The 24387-nt window shown below is 40.9% G+C and overlaps 2 protein-coding genes across 12 annotated transcripts in view; one reads left to right on the top strand and one right to left on the bottom strand.

Moving 5' to 3' along the window:
* Window positions 1–8588, top strand: part of COL4A4 (collagen type IV alpha 4 chain) — a 72931-nt gene extending 64343 nt beyond the window's left edge. For 5 of the 6 annotated variants that reach the window (XM_088669027.1, XM_088669030.1, XM_088669028.1 and 2 more), the window contains 5 exons: window positions 1731–1865; window positions 3365–3481; window positions 4159–4347; window positions 5391–5677; window positions 7893–8588. In XM_088669027.1, coding sequence (XP_088525153.1) covers window positions 1731–1865; window positions 3365–3481; window positions 4159–4347; window positions 5391–5677; window positions 7893–8156 — 992 coding nt within the window. In that variant the 3' untranslated portion in view covers window positions 8157–8588. The remainder of the gene's footprint in view (window positions 1–1730; window positions 1866–3364; window positions 3482–4158; window positions 4348–5390; window positions 5678–7892) is intronic. The other variant, XM_088669032.1, reaches the window with a different exon arrangement.
* Window positions 8589–15861: 7273 nt separating this feature from the next.
* The window catches only part of RHBDD1 (rhomboid domain containing 1), a 39971-nt gene continuing 31445 nt past the window's right edge, over window positions 15862–24387 (bottom strand). For all 6 annotated transcript variants that reach the window (XM_035132907.3, XM_060274544.2, XM_035132904.3 and 3 more), the window contains one exon: window positions 15862–16909. In XM_035132907.3, coding sequence (XP_034988798.1) covers window positions 16797–16909 — 113 coding nt within the window. In that variant the 3' untranslated portion in view covers window positions 15862–16796. The remainder of the gene's footprint in view (window positions 16910–24387) is intronic.

Genomic DNA, 24387 nt, shown 5'->3' with positions numbered 1-24387 from the left:
AGACAGATGCTTCCATGTTTTGTCATAATCATGTTGGGGGAAATGATAATGCCATGTGCAAGCTATCACTGTTCTCATTGCATTCTTGTTCTAAACCATCTGCACGGTGCTGGTCTCCCTCCTGCATGTGAAATGGCTGTCACAAACTGATTCTCGGCATTCAATCCACCAGGTTGCAGAGGTAAGCTTAGAGAAGGATGAGTGCTTTGGTGTTGTTTTTTTAAGTGAAAAAGTTTCACTGGGTGTCAATCTATTTTTCTTCATGCTAAGATCTGTCTTTTAGTTCAAATTGCTAATAACTGATCTGATCCACATCTTCTGAACTAATGTGCAGATTTGGAGGTAGCTATCCTTCAGATTTAGCACTTTTGTGGTCTAATTCTCAGCTCAAGAAAGTATCAAAATTCTAACATGATATTTTAGATAATGTGCTTAGAAAGGTAAAGGTACACCTGACCGTTAGGTCCAGTCGCGGACGGCTCTGGGGTTGCGGCACTCATCTCGCTTTATAGGCCGAGGGAGCCGGTGTTTGTCCACAGACAGCTTCCGGGTCATGTGGCCAGCATGACTAAGCCGCTTCTGGTGAACCAGAGCAGCACATGGAAACGCCGTTTACCTTCCTGCTGTAGCGGTACCTATTTATCTACTTGCACTTTGACATGCTTTCGAACTGCTAGGTTGGCAGGAGCTAGGACCAAACAACGGGAGCTCACCCCGTCACAGGGATTTGAACCGCCGACCTTCTGATCGGCAAGCCCTAGGCTCAGTGGTTTAAACCACAGCGCCACCCGCATCCTGGTAAAAATGTGCTTAGAAATACTCATTTAGGGAAGAAAATACTTCAAAAAATATTTTAAATACATATTTAAATGCTAATTTTCATGCAAAATAAAAATAGATGCAGAAATGGAATGGATTTTTAAATGAACATGTAATGAGGCATGTGATCAGCCCTCTAAGCATGTTGTGATTTACTCTGCACCTCTGTGCCAAAAAAGTCATGACCCTCTATTACTTCTCTGAAAATTCCCATGGCTCCATGCTGCTGCAGTGGAGCTCACAGACCAGTACTTGAAAATATACTGAATTTCCTGGGCAGCAAGATGGTATTTTTAGGAGCCAGAGTGAAATTCTGTATTACAATCCTGCACAGTGTTCCCTATCATCTATGCCCTGTGACATCCTGCAATATTTGAGCCCCTACATATTTTTTACTTTTCTTAATACTGGAGGAAAATGTGTGCAAATCACTAGCACTTGAATGTATCATTCCTTTTTTAAAATTAAAAAAAAGTGAATAAACATTTGCTTTTCCCCAAGTGAGACCCTCCTCTCGTAACAAAGTCATTCTCCAATAAAGTCTATATAATGCAAATGCTACTGCTGCAGCAAAAGCATAAGTGTTATGTGGAAAGCAAATCACATTATACACTTGATCTCTCCCTGCTATTTATTTGTGTTAGGTCATTTATGCACTTGAATCTATAGCAATAACATAAAAGGGTGGTTTGTCAAATGCTTGGTACATGCTGAATTACATTGGGAGTCTATATGAAATTCTCTGCCTACCAACCTTGTTTCTGGGTCCAACCTTTCTATTTAACAGTACAATCCCTTACATGCCTGCTCAGAAACAAGTTCAATTGAATTCAGTGGGACTCATTCCAGGTAAGTGTGTACTGTATATGATTATGACCTAACCCCCGCTTTAAAGTCCTTTCATGTTTCAGGTGACCCAGGAGAACCTGGAAGTGTTGATTATTCCTCATGTCCCAAGATTCCAGGGCCTCCTGGTGTATTGGGCCCAAGAGGATCACCAGGTGTCGTAGGATTAAGAGGGCCAGCAGGCTTCCCTGGTCCCCCAGGTAAGTAATTCTGTGTGTCTGCAATGTTTGTGGTAGGGAAGAGACAGAATCACCACGAACCCTTTAATAATGTATCATCCCTTCAGCTCACCTATCCTAGTGAAGTCTACACAACTCCCATGTTGGCTTCAGTTTGGGTTGCATTCATGAAGAACATCAACCTCCTCTGTTACATTTCCTATTCATTCTATTATTTAAGCACATATTTTTATCTGATACCAATCAGATATCTTTACAAAAGAGACCACAACTTATCATAGCACTTTAAGAACATAAGAGCTCTGCTGAATCAATCTAAAGTCTCCCCTTTAAAATCCCTCCAAGTTGGTGATCATCATTACATTTGGGGATAGTGAGTACCGTAGTTTAACTGTGCACTGTGTGAAGATTTCAGTAGGTTGTAGCAGAACAAACAAATAGTGGCAGCTCCTCCTCACAGCCACAAGTTCCCCATCCCTGTTTTAAACCAGTACTTTTTTCTGATACAGTGACATAGCTTGGAAAGGAAGCTCAACTCATCCCCAAACCCCTCCATTTCACCTGATTTCCTCAACCATGGCAGCTGGATCCAGAGGGTCACAGGTTCCTCCTCCCTGATTTTAGTAAAATGGCCAAGAATTCTAGAGCATGGAATGTGAAATATAGTTCTTTCTCTTTCCCCCCCAAAAATAATAATATTCATTTTATAATAACACACATAATAAACACAAAATATAACACCAGGAAGTGATCTGACCATGGCACTTCTTTAGTTTCGCTTTTACTTAGTGTCAGAACACCAACATCCATAGAGGTGAACACCAGGTCCAAGGCATGTCCGTGGCTATGAGTTGGGCCAGACTTATTCAGGAACAGCCCCATGGAGGCCATGCTTTCCACGAAGTTCCAAGCAGCCCCTTGTAAGGTCGTGTCGACATGGATGTTAAAATCCCCTAGGACAACCAAACTAGGTGTCTCCAGGAGAACATCCGCCACAACCTGAAGCAGCTCGGGCAGGGGATTCTTGGTGCAGCGAGGAGGTCGGTACACCAAAAGGAATCCTGTACTGCCCCTATTGCCCAACTTCCAGAACATGCACTCAGAAAACTGGGTCTTCCCAATAGGACGCCTGGTGCAAACTAATGACTTCCAAAAAAATCACTGCAACCCCCCCTCCCCGCCCACAAGGCCTGGGTTGCTGTGCATAAGAGAAACCTGGAGGACAAGCAGCGGCAAGGACAGGCCCATCTGCTTCATCCAACCAAGTCTCTGTTACACATGCCAGGTCAAGTCCTCCATCCACGATCAAGTCATGGATGGCAGTGGTCTTGTGAATCATTGACCTGGCATCGCACAGCAGCACCTTCAGGTCATGTGGGTCTCCCTTGTTGAATCCAGTATCCATCCGGTCAAGACCAGACCCAGAGGCAGGGATAGTCCTCAGATGACTAAACCTGCCTCCTCGGTAATGACATGGTCTGGTTTTAGCGCAACTCCTTCTGCACTGTATTATATTTCAGGAGAGAAAGGAGAAGAAGGATTATTGGGTCAACAGGGTCCAGATGGCTTGCCTGGGCCACCAGGACCCCCTGGTGATGAAGGTAACATAGGAGAAAAAGGATACACAGGATTACAAGGTATTCTGCCACAAGCAGTCATTTGCCATACTTCTGGGGAAAGTACTAGCTTTGCAAATAATTTCTTTTACTTTTTGCACTGGTGGTAATGGCTCCCGGCTGAAACTGTTAATAGAACCTGCATTCAGCTGCTCAGCTGGTGTTATATCATATCAAAGAATCTAACAGCCAAGTTATATGTTATGCTAAATGTGTAGCATGTAGCTTTTATTTTCACCCCCCCCCCTTAATTATTTACAGGCACTGAGGTGGTTATGAACACAGAGCACAGGATAGGAGGCTTAGTTCATCCTGCCCCAGGTGCAATCGCAACAAGAATTGCTCCACCCAGTGCAGCAGCAAGCCTTAGAAAAATAGTTTCTATTGGGACTAGTGGGAATTCTTTCTAGGGCTCATAGTTTGTGAGGGATGGCATTTTCGCTGCATTTATGGTGAGGTAGGGAAGAGATAAGCTGCCTTTCCCTGTGTGTTGCATTTCCAGAAACTGCCTTTTTACAACACAGCTGTAACGTGACTTAAGATTTTGTTGCCTCCAACTTCTGAGCATTTGTTTTAAATTCAAAACCTGAGGTCTAGGATCTTGCATGCTTCGATCAAGCCTATTCTGAAGAATAGAAAAGCATCTCTTTAATGTGTCCCACCTTTAAATGGAATATTCTCTACCTTTCCTCTGCAAGGTTTTCCAGGTGAAATTGGAATGCCAGGTCCACCAGGGCCTAACACAAGAGCTGCCGGTGGGTTCCTGATTGTTGTTCATAGTCAATCAGATCAAGTGCCACTGTGCCCAGAGGGAATGCCAAGGTTGTGGACTGGATATAGCCTGCTGTATCTTGAAGGGCAGGAGAAGGCTCATAATCAAGATCTTGGTGAGGACTGCAATATCACTCCTTAAAGAAAGAAAAATGCTTTTCATTGCAAATGGTTGCATATAACATTAAAATCTGGGGTGGTAGGTATGTATCTTTTTGGTGCCAATATTGGAATTGGCCAACTTTTCATTGTCGTATGTGCTGTCTATAAAGCATGCTTATAAACTGATGTGACCAGCTACTGGTATGACCTATGCTATTCAACCTGCACTTCCCTGCAGAGGCTCTTCTTTCCCTGTTCAAACCTTCATTATCTCTGCTGGGTGCAAAACACATCCTTGTCGGTGGTGAACCTGGGAGGTTTAATTTTTGGTCTATTTGCAGCAGATTTTTATATGCTTGAGCACACCTGCAAGTTACCATATATTTATTTGCTAATTTTAAGCATTACTTTAACGATGAAATGGACCAGGACATTAAAATCATGGTACTACATCAGCAGAAAAGACATTTGTTTTAAAACGAGCAAGTTCTGAAGGGAACTGGTCATTCAATCCCAAGGTGCTACAAGTTGAATTTTAGGAATTAAGCAGAGTAGCAAATTTGCTGTCTTTTAATAATAGCTTTTGTACTCTGTTTCAGACAAAGGTATTTTCTAGCAATATCTAGAGGTGCCAGGGATTTGAATCTGGGACCTTGTTATGTTTAGTGTATGGTACTCTCACTCACCTTTCCCAATTCTGAAGGTAGTGAATTACATTTTAATTTAAATTCTAACATTCCCAGAGGTTAAAGGATTGCATAACTTAAACAAGTGAAGTGAAAACTCTTGGCTACACAACACACACACACACACAGCATGAGAACATGTGTTCTCCATAGCTAGCTTTTCTTGGACACAGGTGACAATGATTGCTGTTGAAATTTCCATACACCTCCAGATACTGTAAACCCACCCAAAGTCCTTATGCATCAATACCTGGCTGCGTAGTGCTGCTGTGGAATAAGGCTCAAGACTAACTTAAACTATTCTTTAATAAGAACTTAAGTGTTTTGGATTGGTAATTATATGTGTGCATGTCCTCCACCATCTATTCTAGGTCTTGCTGGATCTTGTCTCCCTGTGTTCAGCACCATGCCCTTTGCCTATTGCAATGTCCATCAGGTCTGCTACTATGCAAGTCGAAATGATAAATCTTACTGGCTGTCAAGCGCAGCCCCTTTGCCCATGATGCCCCTCTCTGAAGAAGAAATACAACCTTACATTAGCAGATGTGCTGTCTGTGAAGCTCCCGCCCAAGCTGTTGCAATTCATAGTCAAGATCAATCCATTCCTCCCTGTCCATCAAACTGGGGAAGCCTATGGATAGGCTACTCATTTTTAATGGTAAGATGGAATATTACTTGGCTCTTCCATGGAACTATTTGGATCTAACCATGCTAGCTAATCACTGAAACTGAGCCTGCAAGTTGAATAAAATGAATGAATGAATGAATGAGAACACACTTACCTGGGAGAAGGTTCAGCTGAATTTAGTGGGACATTCTTCTGAAATGTTCAACTGATTTGTCATTTGCTAATTGATTGTAGATGTTTCGCTCCTTTGGTTTGCCAACATGGTTCCTTATCTTGTCTCTATTTGTTTTACTGTATTTATCAGTTGCCCGATAAAGTTGAAACCATGCCAGCAGCAAATAACCACTGTAACTTAAGAGGTAAATGGACCTGATTTTAAAAGTCTGTATGGTCTTCATCTGCTGCTAAAATGGCATAGTCTGTGCCTCCAAGCAAGGGGCTGCTGCTGAGGCCTGTTCTCTTGTAGACACTTCCCTTGTTTCAGCTTGCAAAGGCATAAAAATGGCACCTGATTATTAACTTTTTTCTGGCTTTATTGTATGGTTTTATGTTTGGTGTTATAAAATTTAGCCATTCAGTAGAATTACTCCTGGAGGCTGAGACTGGCAGATCAATGAGCTCAGGAGTTTGGGTGCGCTGATCAGGTGTCTGCACTAAGTCTGGCATCCCTGGGAACCCCTTTGATATTTTTAATGATATTTTTAATGCAAATATTTTTATAAATAAAGCAAACTGTGGGCACAGGAATTATATATGGGAAGAAGATGCAGGTTCTTCAGGTACTGCATTCTTGAACTATGAAGAATTTCAAAGATCAAACACAAGACTTTGAATTGAGTCCACAGTATCCTGCCAACCAAGAGTTAGATCCAAGTTCTAATTAAATGAAGATTGGTTTCGACATAAACCATAGGCCAAAATCAATTCTCTTTATTACCATTCACACCCCAAAATGAAAACTGCAGAAGCTATAGCAAAACTAGAAGATGTAAGTCATTATCTGTCTTTGTGCTATGTAAAACTGTTGTCTTTCTACTAAGAGGAAGGAGTTGCTTATCTTGTAACTTGTGTCATTTCAAATATTAAGAATGCTCGTTCAGTCAGGATTGGTGCAATGCAATGTAGGGGAATGCAGTGCTTACTCAAGCCAAAAACGACACCCACAAATACTTCACAAGAGGTAGAAAGGTGGCAGGAAAACAGTGATACTGTATGTGTGAGAATTCATTTCGCCTTATCAGAAATGCCAACTCTGTTGGTCAGTACTACAATCTAAGAGATTTAGTTGTAAGAAAGTTACAGGTAGGTAGCAGTGTTGTTCTGCCGTAGTCAAAACAAAATAATAATAAATCCTTCCAGTAGCACCTTAGAGACCAACCAAGTTTATCATTGGTATGAGCTTTCGTGTGCATGCACACTTCTTCAAATACACTGAAACAGAAGTCACCAGACTCTTATATATAGTGAGAGGGTGGGGAGGGGTATTACTAAGAAGGGTGGTGGGAATGGGTGATTGGCTGATAGGTGTGGTAAATCTGTTGACGACTGTTAATGATTGCAATTGGTATTACAGGAAAAAGCAAGGGGTGAGATGGCTTAAAATACAGGTGGAACTCGGAAAATTTGAATATTGTCAAAAAGTGCATTTATTTCAGTAATGCAACTTATTATTTTTTATTTTATTTTTTATTTTTACAAATACTTTCTTTTGGAAATTCCACAGTAATAAAACAAATAGTTACAATAATACAAAAATAAACATTGCTATTACATTTAATTAATTACATTCCATTTATAATTGACCCGCCTAATGACAAATAATTACAATTACAACAAATAAAGGCTTGACATATCTTGCTTTGCATCCCATGCACCTATCTCATCTATTGGATTCACCTTTTAAGTTGCATTACTGAAATAAATGCACTTTTCGACTATATTCTAATTTTCCGAGTTTCACCTGTAGCTTTATCATGTATAATGAGATAAGAATTCAATGTCTCTATTCAGACCAGGTCTCTCCATGGTTTTAAGTTTGGTAATAAGTTGCAATTGCAGTCGTTAACAGTCAACAGGTTTACCACACCTATCAGCCAATCACCCATTCCCACCACCCTTCTTAGTAATACCCCTCCCCACTACGCAGTCTTATCCAAATGAGTCTCACTGAGCTCAGTGTGATTGGCTACCGAGTAAAACTGTACAGGGTGAGATAACTTCCACTTCTTTTTCCTGTTTCTTTCAGCACACTGGATCTGGTGACCAGGGAGGTGGACAGTCTCTCATGTCAACTGGAAGCTGCCTTGAGGACTTCAGATCAGCACCCTTCATTGAATGCCAGGGTCAGCGAGGGACATGCCAATTTTTTACCAATGAATACAGCTTCTGGTTAAGTACTGTAAACCCAGAGATGCAGTTTACTTCAGTCCCTCATTCAGAGACTCTCAAAGATGAGCAAGAACAACGCCGCAATGTAGGTAGATGCCAGGTCTGCATGAAACATGGCTAAAAGAAACCTAATCAGTCAAACCATGGAACTGTAGTTCTTCCTCAAGTCCCATCGCCTGTGCAGCGACACTTTTAAGACACATTGTGGCTGTGTTAGCTAGAAATTTATGTAAAGCTTAATGTTTTTATGAGCCCCAAAGCATAAGCCAACTTGCAAAGGCCAGCAGGATGGGAGGGCCAGCCAGTGTGGGGTAATGGTTAAGTGTGCTGGACTAGGACCTAGGAGAACAGGGTTCAAATCCATACTCAGCCATGAACCTCACTTGGTGATCTTAGGCCAGTCACTGTCTCTCAGCCTATCCTACCTCACAGAGCATTGTGAGGATAAAAGGGGCAGGGGAAGAACCACATGCACCCGCTACAACTCACTGGAGGAAAAGGGGTGTGTGTGTGTAAATGTAGGAAAACATAAATAAATAAAAAACAAACCATCTCCTGAGTTCTTTTTTGCTGCCATAGGGAATAGATCATCTATCACCCTCACCCATCTTTTTTCCTGGAGCTTTTTACCCTTTATTTCCCTCTTGTCTCCTTAAACTGCAAGCCTGCAGGCAAGTCCAGTCTTATGTTTTTAATATTGTTTATACAACACCTCGATGACTGAGACACTTTATTGGTAGTAAACTATTTTTATTAGGTCTGACCTAGCAGATTCACGGATGCAATTCATGTAAGCATGAAAAGCACGCCAGCACGCTTAAGCAAATTTCTGCCAGGAGGTTGTGACACTGCCACAAATAGAGCAAAGTACCATACTTTTCCATGTATAAGACTATGTCTTTTTCCTAAATTTTTGAAGTTTAAAATAAGGGGTTGTCTTATACAGGGAGAGTGCATGGTGCATTTTCTTAATTTTGGGTAAAGAAATATTAGGGGGCGTCTTATACACGGGAAAATGTGGTACTTTCCCCGTGTGGTTGCATCCTCAGGGATCACCATTTTAATGCTTGTAAATCAGAGCAAAGAATGAGAATACATATGAAACATTTTCTCATATGGTGTCATCTCCATTTTTACATGTCATGTGCGCATCATTTACACTTGAGGAGTCTAATTAAATTATACTAACCCTACAGACAAGTCACACTTTTAGACATCTTTGTAACACAGAGCTGGTCTGTCAACGGGCCTGATACCTGAAGCCAGCTCCTTGTAGAGCACGTCCTTGGGGATCCTGCCATCTTCTATTCTGTGGACATGACCAAAATAGTGTAGGTGTCGCTTAAACAGGAGTGTGACCCTGCTGGGAATGTGGGCTTGGAAGAGCACATTGGTGAAGGCAAGAAGGGCTAACATGGCTTAAAACCAAGCATTTTGGCCTGGACTGATAAGTCAACAGGTTCTAAGCAACCACTGCTATGATTTTTATAGCACTATCCTATGCAAGGCTATTCAGAAGTAAGTTCTTCTAAGTTCAACAGGACTTATTCTTAGGTAGATGTACATAGGAAATAACTCATAATGCAGTTACTTCTTGTAATGTAGAATACTATCATAATCAAGCTGCATCGAGAACAGATTTCCCTATTCCCCCTCAAGTTCCAACTGGGAAGCAAGGTAAAGTGGACATTTACTGAACACTGTGCAATCCTTGGTGACAAGAGGCAACTGACTTACCAGTGCCTACTTTGTTGTTCTGATTTCCCACCCTTGGAGGAAACTATCTAAAGAACCCTCCTGTTAAGGTAGCTAATGAATGGGTGGACAGCAGCCCTTTGGAGAAGAGCTTGTTTAACTGGGTTTTTCTATTACTATACACAGGCAGGTCACTGAGAAGCCAGTCTGAGGATCTTTGTGTTTTCATTTATTTTGAGTTATTTATATCATTTTATATTTTGTCTGCTGCACAGTTATTACAGCCATTCATCAACAGCAAAATTCCCCTCAATAAGCTGTTTGGCAAGAAAGGATGAGCAATAGGGGGAATAGAATACAGCCTCTAATCCCCTGTGAACAGTGCTGAAAATCTGACCTAAACTACAATATGATCTTCAAGTCACCAGATCTACCACACAATGGGCATAGTTGGTCTTTGGCCTGATATTCATTGATTCCCTTTCTGACAAGAAAAATAAAACAAAGGTGCTAAAAATAGCTTTCATGCATGAAAAACATTAAAATGCAGACAACAGGAAAAATCCCACCTTGCCTGCTTGGAATATTAATTCAACCAACAGGCTAGGTCAGGGGTTCCCAACAAAATTTTCTCGAGGACCCCTCATCGAGCCGCTATTGTGACGAGGACCCCCATTAATTCCTAATCCTAAAATTAAAAAGTGAGAGCCAAATTAAGAGTCTTTTTATAAGAGTCAAGGGAGGAGGGAGGGGAATGGAGAAGACAGGGTACCTGCGCAGTAGCGCACAAATGAAGCCAACGCGCGCAAAGCATCTTGGGGAGGTGAACGTTAGTAGAATGCGCACGCTGCCTCTTTGCAAAACAGTAGTGCTTGTAAAGCACCACCTAACGGCATACAGCAGAACTACTGCCTCATCTAATTCTAGTTTTGCGCTAGACTCTGCTCATGCAGGAAGCGGCCAAAACAAAAAATCTGTTATCATACGAAATATATTTAATATATTTTTTATTCTAATAGCATCTTGCGGACCCCTCTGGCATAGCTCGCGGACCCCTGGGGGTCCGCGGACCACCTGTTGGGAACCACTGGGCTAGGTCAAAGCCCACCTGAGGTGTTAACCAGATCTGTTCTTCAGCCTGTTACACAAGCATTCACAGAAGTATCATATCAGAAGCAGATGAGTGCACATCACAGAAGCTACAGCAACGGATAGGATTACTTAAAAATATTATTGTCTTGCTTACTTGGTGGAACTAGCAAGAACCAACAAATGCTAAGATAAATGAATACTATAGTGGGTGAAATCCAACTATCACTGCAAATATTTCCATTTCCTTACTGCTCTGGAGTGTTGGGCGAATCTCTAGAGCAGGCATCCCCAAACTTCGGCCCTCCAGATGTTTTGGACTACAATTCCCATCATCCCTGACCACTGGTCCTGTTAGCTAGGGATCATGGGAGTTGTAGGCCAAAACATCTGGAGGGCTGCAGTTTGGGGGTGCCTGCTCTAGAGCATATTGAGGGGGGGTAGGGAGGAGGAGTTCTGTTGCACAACAGGAAATCCTTGCGTCTATGAAATGCATTATTTGAATTCCGACCATAATATTTGCATATATGGTAGACAAGAAGTAAAAGTGATTTGCAGCTTAAAGTACTAGTACAGACTAAGACAGCAAGATGGCTAGTGATTACATATTAACACAGGCTACCCTATTTCCTGTAGCAGAAATAAGAGGCAGGCAGAGCAACTGTTCTATGTGGAGTAAAGGCACAAAGGCACAGACTAAGAAACCTGACAAAATAGCAGTGGAAACATATACCCAAGGGCGGGGGACGATGACGACTTGAATGCAAATGACTAGGAGCTGGACTAATTTGGGGCTGGGTGGTGGTGTTGAGAGATAACAAGACTAGGGAAATAGGAAAGAGAGAGCAAGTGGAAGCAAGGCACTAATTACCTACCTCAAATAGGGACAATAAAGGCAAAATGTTTCCTTGATTCCACTGTAACCTCCTGGGGCACAGTAATGGCTGAGACCACAATTTCTAACAGTGGTTCAAAAAGGGTGTAGGGTGGTCTGCTCAAATGCCAAGAGGCACCAGGTAAGATGAGTGAACAACAGACAACAATGGGTTGGCCAAGAAGTTGGCCCTTGAGGCAAGCCAGACTCTCATCCTAAGTTCCTTCCAAGTTGCTCAATAAAGTTTTAAAAATAGAAAAGGCTTGTTTTAGAGATAAAACTGGCTTGTGCTTCCTGCAACAGTCATGACTTAATATTTGTAATAAATGAAACAATTTGGGATAATAGTTTTCAGCTCCACATGAACCGTTAGCTGCATGTTCACCTATAAACAGGCCTCTTAAGTGTATTTCCCTAAAATAAAACCAAGAGTCATACAGGAAGGGGGGGGGGGAGAATCCTCACTCCTGGTCTGCAAAGTGTTACAGATAACAGCACTTTAAAGAGGCCCAAGGCTTAACAAGTAGCACAAGAAAGAAAAAACTACAACTGTTGTTTTGTTTTCATGCAAAATAAAGTGAGCATGGATGTTTGTGCATTCCAAGCTACTCATGCTTTGACAATGTATTCTGGCTTTATATGCCAATTTGCAGTGCTGTCATGACAAATGTGTTGTTGCCATGGTAACTTCCACAGTCAGTGCTTAGGCTGTCACTGAAATACTATCCTCCACTTTAAATGAACAGCAATATTTCACAGCGCATTTTAAAAATAATGTTTTTACACAGAGAATGGAGCCATCCGTAGGGAACATTCCTTCCTATGTTTTCCCTGTGGTGTCTGTTTCTTCCCTCTAAATTGATTGGAATTCTATTCTCCTTTGAGGTTCAAGGGGATATTTATTTGTTGTTGTTTTCAACAGACTTCTCTTTGGTGTTTCAGAGAGTACACAGACCACAGCTAACTGAAAGAAACCATAGAGAAATGTCCAAGTATTGGTTTTGGTCTATATTTCAAGCACAATCACAGATGTGTCCCAATCACAAAATCAGATCTACATACATCGTAGGCCCAAATTTGTTGAACAAACACTAACTACTGTAATCCCAAAATCCTACGCTCCCAGAAGTTCATAGTACTGTTGGAATAGTACATGTGGGGTGTTTGTGTTACTGCCTGCTATTGCTAAACATAGGCTGTCATTCATACATGCCTTGCAGGCTGCTGCAAAAACCCTCAGAACTAGATGTAAGAAGCAAAGCCTCTGAAGTAGCTTTCACGGGATGCAGTTACCTCAGTGAAGACTGAAGCAAGTTTCAAACACTTCCACTTTTGCAATTTATCAGATTCAAGCCAAAGTACAAGCTATGGGTGTTAACTTATTTGGATCTCTTTCAAGCTGAGGATCCTAGGCAGTTGCAATGAATGAGAAACAAAGCCTCGGCTTTAAACCCTGTACAGAAAGCTATCCATCCAGGTTGATTCATGAAAGGTATTTCTCTGTTCAGGAACCTTCCAGGCAGCCCACAAAAATCAGCCACACTGCTGAGAGGGACAACTGTTCTTCACAACCAACCTTTGCTCTGCACTAAATTGTTTGAGATAAAATACACTGGAGCACTCAAACTGGAACGCAAGAACAATAACTGGCCAGATGCCATGCTGGCAATCTGGCCTTCTCTAATGGCAGGTCCAGTGCAAGTTGGGGAGAAGAGTGCTCAGTCTTTGGGGAGTTATTGCTGCCAGCAATAAAACTTAACTTTCTATTTCTCCACATCTGGGTCTGTGATCCTTAAGAAGCCATTGTACTAAGGTTCCCAGGTGCCACGCTACAGCAGGATACACCTTCTCCTGGCTTTCACCTTGGTACCAACCTGTGGCATTGAGTTAGAGGTTGTTACAACCCAAAGTTCAATCATTCCCTCTCTCTTGCTTCTTTGTTCCAAAGGCAACTGCGCTACAGCAATGAAACTCAAGGTAAGTATCATACACTAGTTAGCTGCCACACAGACACTCTTTTGGATGAGCTGGAGACGATATAGAATGAAAGTGTGATGTTGAAAGGTATCCTCAGACTCCAGGAAGGATCTGGCAATTTCCTCCAATACCACTCAGAATAAAGTGGCTATTCTACCAAGCCACCAGGAGAATAGGATTTAATTATTTACACAACAGCAAACAAATTTTTGGAAACAAACATTATACTGCATGATTCTTCTATGAGAACAGAGCTTTCATTCACTAAATTTAAGGACAATATTTCCACAATCATTTGAAACTGAAAATCAGGTAACTTAATTGATCAATATTAGATTTTTTTATATATGTGTTCATTTTATCAGGGATACTCCTCAATTAGAAAATGCTAATGTTGAGGGGCCAAAACACATGCACACACACAAAAAAACACAGCCCTATTTAAGCTGGTGCGAAATTTATTTATTTATTTTATTTAAAAAAATCACAAGATTGCTTGTTAATTCACAAACCATAATTGCCAGAGACAAAACATGTAATGAATAGGAATGTTCACCTCTTCTACCACTATTCCTCAAAAAAGATTAACCAAAATGATTTCTGGGAGCTTGTGCAGAGTTGCTTTAAAAATAAAAGTCAAGGGCATCTTCATCAGCAACACTTGCAGAAGTTTACAATAAGTAAACAGGAGGCAGCGATAACCACCAACTTAGATGGCTCTAAAAGATTAGACAAATTCATAGAGAAGAGCATTCAAGGCATAGCTGCCAAGTTTTCCCTTTTCTCGCGAGGAAGCCTATTCAGCATAAGGGAAAATCCCTTAAAATAAGGGATAACTTGGCTGCTATGATTCAAGGAGAAGAATGCTTCTGAATACCAGTTGCTGGAAACCACAGAAGAGAGTGTTCTTATACTCCCTAGTTTTTCCTATGCATCTGGTTGGCCATTGTGAGAACAGGATGCTGGACTAGATGGGCCATTGGGCTGATCCAGCAGGCTATTCTTATGTTCTTAAATGAGTAGTACTTGATCTGGTTCAAGTATTACTGTTTGAAAATTGAAAATTAGTAAAGACTAAAGATAATGGCAAATTCAGTGGACACTTGGCCACAAAGGTAGATACATATTAAATGCACCTTTACAAGTAATTATCCTGGACTTTCCTGTTGTGGTCCTGATTAATGTTGCTCCCCTGAAGTTATTTCCACTTAGAAGTAAGCTCCCTTTGGCAGCAATGCAAGTCTTTCCCTAAAATGCAAGTCTTATCCCAAAGGAGGTTAGGAGAGGTGGTCACAGAATTCTTTTCTGAAGGACAAAAATGTAACAGCACAATGCTAGCTAGATCTTAAAATAAAAATCGAAGCACAACATTTGTATAGAATGCAGATAATAATAATAATAATAATAATAATAATAATAAATTTTTATTTATACCCCGCCCTCCCCAGTCAAAAACCGGGCTCAGGGCGGCTGACACCAACAGAACCACAATAAAACATAAAAACAATTAATTAAAATACAGATTAAAATACAGTATTAAAATTTAAAGTGCAGCCTCATTTCAAGTATGAAAATCAGTACTCAAGATGAAAATCAGTACTCAATTATGTACAGGATCAGTATTTCTGAATATAAAAGACCTACAAAATCATCAGAGACCAAAGAGATTTATATGTAGTGCCATTACCGTACTCCTGAAATCTCTCTCAAATTTAGAGCTCTCAGCACTTGGCAAGACAAAAAACCATTTTGTATTTTGGTTCTCTTAGGACAACACTGATAAAGGAAATTACAGATGCAAAATTGAAGCCTATCCAAACAATATCCTGTGCATCTCAAATGTTTTCATATTTTTAAACTGAGGATTTGCTGATGAAATCCAGAAAACAAACAGATTACGTCAACAATATTTCTGCTATATTAACATCCAGATGTTACTTATGATGTGTATATGGGGGGCAGGGAGGAAGAGAAAGGGAGAGGGAGATCCTGGAAAAAACTCATTGGAGAGGTAGTTGTGTCAATGCTTCAGAAGCACAGAACCCAGTCAATAAGTAAACTCACACTCGAACATACAAATAAATCAAAACTTACAGGATGAATCTAAATATCTATGAATAATACTGAAAAGATTGAAGGCAACGAAAGTTCTCCTATTTGGGCTTTGAAAAATATACAAAGTTCAGGCCTCTCATGTACAAAAAGATTTAAGTGTTAGTACTTTAATATATTTATACACTGAGTGTCACTTTATTACCTAAAAAAGATATATCACTAGCACACAACTGTGCCCAAAGGCACTGCAGAAGAGCTGCCAGGAGCTTCTTTTTACACACCATAATGTTTAGTTCTTAAATTATACTGAAAACAATATGGATGGGTTTAACCAATCAGCAGATCTAAAGAGGGCATATCCTAGCCAAATAAAAGCTGTTATCTAGAAGACCTAAACTGTATCTCCTGAGCCACATCAAATTCTGTTCCAGAGCATGAGACGTAAATTCTGTGCAGAGAAGCAGCTCCTGGCAAGCAGAAGCTTCCACATTGAGCTCAATGTAAAGTGAGACTCAGCATTATCCAACAATGAAAAGCGTGCCACTAGCCCATCTCACTCAAGTGAATGGGTACTGCCCACGTATAATTCCTGCACATCTCTCTTCCCTTTCATTTCAATTGTGCTTGCACAGATATGCCAAGCCAATTGTACTCAGATTTTTTTTTTAAGGATTCCAAATAGAAAATAAACATTTTCATTCTACATTTGCATCCGAACAGTATATATTCAAAACACAAGCAAATGATTATCAAAGAAAATAAACCCAAATGCATTATAATTTAAGAACTGAGCTTTGTGGAGTGAGAAATCCCCCTTGGTTTATCTGCAGTGTCTTTGAATGTAATCCCAAAAGGAAGTACCTTGCAGGGTATAAAGGTTTAAAGAAACTTTTTCAACTTCACTTTTAACTTTGGAAGCCCAGAGGTAAAGCAAGTGCACATTTTCCACACACCCTGGTGCGATAATGTGCAGGAAACATTATTTTCTGAGAAACTGGTAAACTGAGAAAGGTCGGACAATGCTCTGGCAACTGGGAAGAGCCCTTTATATATTTTAGAGACCTGAGAATTTTACCACCTCTCAAATCGATTAAGTCTTTGCCTTCTAAGTTCCTCAACTGATGGCTCTTCCGGTGGAAGCCAGAAGCCGTAGGGTCTCCTCTCATTGCTGTAATGTCTTGGGCCTGTTAAGAAAAGCAAATACCAATCACTGTCATCTTCCGGGATCAACAACAGGCATATTTCTGAGGACTTTTAACATATAGTTTTATAATGTTAGATCAGACCCAAATCTGCAAGTTGCTGCTGCTAATATACTAGGCTGACCTTTATAGCAGGCATCCCCAAACTTCGGCCCTCCAGATGTTTTGGACTACAATTCCCATCATCCCCGACCACTGGTCCTCTTAGCTAGGGATGATGGGAGTTGTAGGCCAAAACATCTGGAGGGCCGCAGTTTGGGGATGCCTGCTTTATAGTATGTGTAACAATTCTGAGCCAAAGGAAAGACTTGTCAATGGAACAATTTACGCTTTCTCATCAATATGACACCCGTCCCCTTGAAATTTCGTACATTGGCTCCTCTGTGATGAAATGCAGCAACTGCTGTAATAAAAAGGGGTGACCACCACCACCCCACACACCCCTCATAGAAAACACTAGAGTTTTCAGTCAGTGCTCTCTTTTTGTAGAAAGACATACAGCCATCAAATTTTCCAACCCTGAGAAGAGAAAAGAAGTTCAGCTTAAGCTCTCCCTCTCAAAAGTAATTTATTCTATTGCTGCAAGGAATTTCCAGTGGAACAAATAGTTTGTGGCCATGTAGTGTTGCCTGAAAATATTAAAAAAACCTGTCTGTGTTCAATTATCTTTTTGGGGGGGAAAGAACAAGCAGCAATTGCTAGTAGTTTATGGACAAGCTAAGCTGCAACTCAGTTTCATGAGAACAACAGGATACTGGGACTTCCTAAAGCAGGGAAGATGTGAGCTCCTCTTCCCAACTACACATCTATGATTTTGTCAGCTAGGGTGACCATCCAAATAAGTGAAAAAGGATGGCTCAGCGAGTCATGGTGTTTTCATGTTGAAAAACAATTGGGCAGTGAGGTCATTTTAGGTCCAGAGTGGTGGTGGACCTAAGATTTGTATCTTTGCACTGGCTATTACAAGTTGTGCTGACTACCACCAGTTTATTGGCAGCTTTAAAAAGGACTAGTCAAATTTGTGAAAGGTGTAAGGTAAAGGGACCCCTGACCGTTAGGTCCAGTCGCGGTCGACTCTGGGGTTGCGGCGCTCATCTCGCTTTACTGGCCAAGGGAGCCAGCGTACAGCTTCCGGGTCATGTGGCCAGCATGACTAAGCCGCTTCTGGCGAATCAGAGCAGCGCATGGAAATGGCGTTTACCTTCCCCCTGGAGCGGTACCTATTTATCTACTTGCACTGCGTGCTTTCAAACTGCTAGGTTGGCAGGAGCAGGGACCGAGCAACAGGAGCTCACCCCGTTGCGGGGATTCGAACCACCAACCTTCTGATCGGCAAGCCCTAGGCTCTGTAGCTAATAGTAATTGATGGAACTGACAGCTAACTGAAACATCCATGTTCACAAGCAATGTCTCTGAATAGCAGATTCTGGGGACAAAGAGCAAGGAGGGCCATTGTTGCTGTGTTTGAGCCTCTGGCAGGCTACTGTTAGAAATGGGATGGGCCTTTTGCCTGATCCAGCAGAACAGTTATTAGGCATATAGGAGACAGAACTGTGCATGAAGCTGTGGCTCTCTGAGGTTTCTGCCAACCCTGCATGGTCGCTGAACAGCCAGGCTGTTTTGTTTAAATGTCTCTGCCTTGGGTGTTTAGTTGCATTATTTAAAAAACTATTTTTGTTGTTTATATTGTATGGTTATAAATCTTCTTGAGATTTATGTGAAAGGAGATGAGCAAAGCAAAGCAACAAATCAAGCAGTTGCAAACACTATCCTCAGATATTCACACAGATCACTTCCTATGTTTTTTCCTTTGTTTTTAGCTGTTCTTATTTTTATCTGTAAACCGTCTTGAGGCCCTGTCTGGGAAGAAGGTGGGCTATAAATAATTTTTTTTAAAAAATATTATTATAATGTCAATATTATCTTGTTCATTTAGATCAGGCATCCCCAAACTGCGGCCCTCCAGATGTTTTGGCCTACAACTCCCATGATCTCTAGGTAAGAGGACCAGTGGTCAGGGATGATGGGAATTGTAGTCCAAAACATCTGGAGGGCCGAAGTTTGGGGATGCCTGATTTAGATGGAATAAGCAAGAACCATACAATTTACTACAATTAGAATATTTATTTACACAAAATGGAAAACAGTTTTTTTAAAAAAAATGACATTGCAGCCTACAGTGCCAAAGCCCACTTTCCTTGGACCATAACCTTAGTTACTAGCATGAGGATAGCAGGGGACAACTAAAGGTGGGAAATTTCCTTATATGGATGTTTGAAGCAAGAAATCCAGGAGAACGAAGGAAAGACTGAAATAATCAGAAATGAAAAATGTTCATATGCAAATAATTGTAGTTGAGATCTCACAATTGTTTTAGGTAAGCAAGACTTGTGTAGTACGAAGGGCAGAAAGGAGGAGAGATTAAACACAATAGTTAAGCACCTTGAAGAAAAGGGAACACTATGCCTACTATGAGGAATAGCTAATAAAACTCTTGGACTTGGATGAGATAGCAAAGTTAACATGTTTAATTAAAGAAAAATTATTGACATTTATCCAGGACTGGAAACTTCTTATGGACCGCTGTAAACGCAAATGTGTCAGATATGCTCTGGTTTCTCAGAGTAAAAAGCATCTGTGCCCAAAGTAAATACACAAACATGGAATCAAATCTAGCATACACTTTAGTATGTATGGGAGGTTTCTATTGCACCTAAACATCAAGGATTAAAATAGTGACTGCTCCAGTGAACAATATTAATTTAGATGCTGATCATGTTCCAGGAGTTCCAGGAGATGGCACCAGAGGCTCACAGGCAACACATTAGAGGAAAGTAGGACAAACTCCAGTCAACAAAGCATTCCGCATAGTAAGCAGAATTAGGCTTATTTTGAAACAGATGGGCTCTATAGAAGCTGCAGCACTGAATATTATAGAGTTGTTTATTGTCTGGCTGGTTTGAAACCCAGGGATTATTTGCTAGCAACCAGCACTTTCTGTGTCACATCAGGTTGCATCTAAAACAGAATAAAGTGAAAGCCCACTGGGATATATAGATATACATTTTTTTCTACTAATCCACTGTTGAATTCAGAACTTAAACTTGCTATTATGTGGTCTATTCAGCACAGGAGTGTTTTTTTCTGGAAAGATTAGCAGCATACCCGACATCCTAACCCTGATGTAGAACAGCTAGCTAACAGATTTTGTCAGAGCTGGGAATTGCACAGAAGTACTATGAGAAAATATTTACCACTGTTGGCACTTGTTTTTGAAACATCATTTTGAACACCGTATATTCAATAGCATAAAGAGATCACATTGGAACTCTCGAGTGCATTGTGAGATGGTCATACTCTAAAAAAAGGCTTGTTACAGTAAATTTGCAAAGCAACTAACACCCTTCCCAATCATGAGTGGGGACACATCATGAAGAACACTTCAGACTCTAGAAGTTTTAAAAGATGCAGTTATTGTATGCCACCGACTTGCACAGTATATCACTTGTGTGCTACTTGTAGAAGAGTTAATAAACTTTTGTTCAGACTACAATGTTATCTAAGAAATAGTAACATGAGATGTGAGTCATCAAAATTCCACAATAAAACTATTAGCATTACGAGAACAGAGGGTAGTTGGAATGCAACAGTGATAATAAAACGGGGGACTTGAATACTTGAGAAATACAAAATGGTGAGAAAATGTATTTTACTGAACCAAAACACTCAATCCAACGTGCCATGACAAGAGGACACATGCACCAATGAAATCAGCTTCGAATATAAAAACTTGCTCTATAAATGCTCTTGTAGAGATCGGTCCAGTAAAAGAGGCTGTCAAAGGTTGTAAAAACTCAGAACACATGAGAGACCAAAACCCAATTAATTGTGAGTGCCTCATACTACAAATTTTGCCAACTGTCTTTACTTGGTCTTGACTAGATGCAACTTCAGCTGACTCATTCTTAGTCACAGCTAGACACTCCATAAATGCGGTGGATTCAGTTCAATTTATCATAGGCTGGATGGAGGAATTACAGAGCAGGATAGTTAACTGGTGGTCATCCAGATGTTGCTGAATTGTGACTCACATTATCCCTGACCACTGGGTAAGCTGGCAGGCTGATCAGTGCTATAATTCAGCAACATCAGGAGGGCCACAGATCCCCTACCTGTCCTGGAGCACAGCAAAGCCCAGTTCTACTACCATCCACAATTTGACAGTGAGGCTCTGCCATTATAGGGAAAGGGAGGCCTGTATGCACCTCCACATCCAATTTGGTCAAGCTAATTCAAGGATCTAATGAGCATGGGGCCATAAGATGCAAAAGAACAATGTTCTCAGGTTATAGAAGGCAATACTCTGACCCTGACAAAGGGATCCCTTGGATGGTCCTAAGAACAGGACCAATGGGTTCCAGAGTAGTACAAAAAAATTATTTAGCATGATCATCATGAATTCATAGAATCATAGAGTTGGAAAAGACCTCATGGGCCATCCAGTCCAACCCCCTGCCAAGCAGGAAACACCATCAAAGCATTCCTGACAGATGGCTGTCAAGCCTCTGCTTAAAGACCTCCAAAGAAGGAGACTCCATCACACTCCTTGGCAGTGAATTCCACTGTCGAACAGCTCTTACTGTCAGGAAGTTCTTCCTAATGTTTAGGTGGAATCTTCTTTCTTGTAGTTTGAATCCATTGCTCCGTGTCCGCTTCTCTGGAGCAGCAGAAAACAAACTTTTTGATTTTGAATTGATCTCATCACGATGGGCATATGTCCTGTCATGCTGGCAAATAATCTCAAATCAGCCGATTACACTAATGCTGCCCTGTACAACATCTCTAGGCTTTCTTACTATAACTTTGGAGACCTATATGGTCAATTTCATCCTTCATGCCAGGGAGCAGCAATAGGAATAGCAGGAATAGCATTGACCCAGGAAGTATCACTTTCTAGCATTTCTTGGGGACATTAGAGTAGGTGTGAGTAGGAAACATGTTGCCCTACAGATGGATGACAATGTCCATCATCCTTGACTATTGATCATGCTGACTGGGCTGATGGGAGTTGGGACACCAACAATTTTCTGTGAGGAACCTGCATAAGAAACTGAAGGTAACAAACCCAGGAAAATCCTGATAGGTAACAAAAGATGTTTACGGCCTTTCTTACAATGTTAAAATCTCTGCTTGAACATATAACCCAAATGTTTATTTTTATGTATCATTTATGTATCCCCAAATAAGATTATGAAGTATCATTTGGCTTCAGTGGAACATTTAAGGTTGCCATATCTTGAAGAGCAATTATGGATCACTATGACAACTCTCATTTTACATACCCATGAAAAAGAGGCTATGTCCTGGAAAAAGAGGACATATAGCAACCCTACAATATCAAGAATGTTGGTTTATAACTTCAGGCAAGAAACAAACACTAGAAGCAAACAAAGGTTTCTTTTCACAAAAATCTTGTTTGATAACAGACAAACAAAAAAACCCTACATATTAAAAAGGTCATTTTGAGGATTAATTACTATGTACATACAAAACTATGAAGAGTTTTACAACTTGCTCAGAATCTCTCACTGCAATGGGTAAAGTTATTAGGACAAGAGTTCTTTCTAAACATATGTCTGTAACATGTAGATTTCACAATGAATTTCATAATCAAATAATTTCATAGTGGGTTGGAAGAGGAAATCCCCCCCCCCAATTTATCAAGGGGGCAAACGAAGAGTTTTAGTAACATTTGAGTAACTGGCACTAAACGTCAACCTCGGTTTTGGCTTTAATTCATCTCAGATGAGAGACTGTTTATTCCCTAACAACACTGTTTGGTCTTGCTAATTATGTTGTAATGCCAGGGCATTCTTTCTTGTGTGTCCAAAGTTCACAAAAAGCTTCTGGGTACTGTATAAAGAATACATAATGCATTACCCAGCAGTTCCCCCCCCCCCCCATTGGCAGTACAGCTGGGCTTGTCTTTCCAAACAAAAAACAGCAACGTATACGACAGCACTCTATAAAAGACACACTGATATTACATTCAAGTTGCGGGTGGGAGGGAAATGCTTCTCCACAAAAAACAACAACAGGCATTTAAAATGCGTACAAAGCAGAAATGGGCTGAGTAAATAAATGGGAAGATCTTGGCAATGATTATTGCTTCCTTGCACCTTTTTGCTTAGTCTTTGAGCATCGCTGCCATTTTTGTTCCAAAGGATGACAAATAAAAATTGGTATAAGTGATACGGTCCCCTGTAGATATCCTATTTCATTGGGGAAGGAGGGAAGGAAGGAAGGAAGGAAGGAAGGAAGGAAGGAAGGAAGGAAGGAAGGAAGGAAGGAAGGAAGGAAGGAAAATATCTTTTTAAGTCCTGTTCAAACACCTTCATCAAGAAAAGGGAATAAGAACAAAACATGTCAGAGATGTCACCTGGCTACTTAGCCACCTTTCACATGAACATACAGTTCAGAGATGCTTCTTCTACAAACTTCAAGAGAGGAGGTTTCAAATGGCATGGTGTGCAGATGTACATGAACAGCCTGCTGCAATGAGGCAACAACCAGAGAACATCTTTTTCATAGCAACCACTTGGTATCCACTGGTTCCCAGAGCCTATTTGGACACTCTCCAAAGTTCAGCTTTCCCTCTGAAAGCATGGGGTGGGGAGCATAAAGGTGGCAAAGTGCACTCTGTGTGGGTGGAAGGAACAGTAAAAAGACCTTCAGAGATTGATTAAATGGATCCAAAGTCCTCAGAAAACACTGCAATTTCTAAGCGAGGTACCTCCAGGTCTCTAATGCAATTAGAGTGGCTCAATAAGAGATCTAAGTTGTGATCATCAAACACAACTATATATGTATATGCACATGGGTGACTTTCACAGGTAGACTCCCTGAAGTCACACTACAGAACTACTCATGTCATTTCAACCCCCCACTAACCGACCATGCAGTTATTTCTGTGCAGAAGAAAACAATAATTTTCTCCTTCCGACTACCATACTATGACACTATCCCTGATCCAGCATCAATAGCTTGACTGTGCAAACGTTGACTGCATTCACATAGGTAACATAAGTCCAAGGTGTGTGGTTGGTTTATATCCTAATGCGCACAAGCTGTGTGCTGTTCCATGTAGCTTGAATGCACCCATTTCATTCCTCTCTCTGTCTAGCCAGGAGCAACAGACACGTTTGGCTTAAACTTATGTCCAAAGCAGCACTTATGGTTTGTTCTTGGCTTCCAGGTTGTGGTTTCTTTCAGATAAGCCACAATGCCAGCTGGATTTCACACCAAGTGAAGGCTCATGTTTTGTTGCTCCTAGTTAGACCAATTAAGTAGTAAAACTGGAGCACTCAAGCTGTGCACACCAGCACATTATGGTAAACAAGCACACATACCAATGCAGCCAGCAGGAATGTGGGGGAAATTCCTTTAACTTTGTTTCTCTC

Source organism: Zootoca vivipara, chromosome 5 (genome assembly GCF_965207765.1).
Source record: "Zootoca vivipara chromosome 5, rZooViv2.hap1.1, whole genome shotgun sequence".
NCBI classification, from domain to species: domain Eukaryota; kingdom Metazoa; phylum Chordata; class Lepidosauria; order Squamata; family Lacertidae; genus Zootoca; species Zootoca vivipara.
The sequence above is the reverse complement of the archived record's forward strand: the minus strand, read 5'-3'. Positions and strand labels throughout refer to the sequence as shown.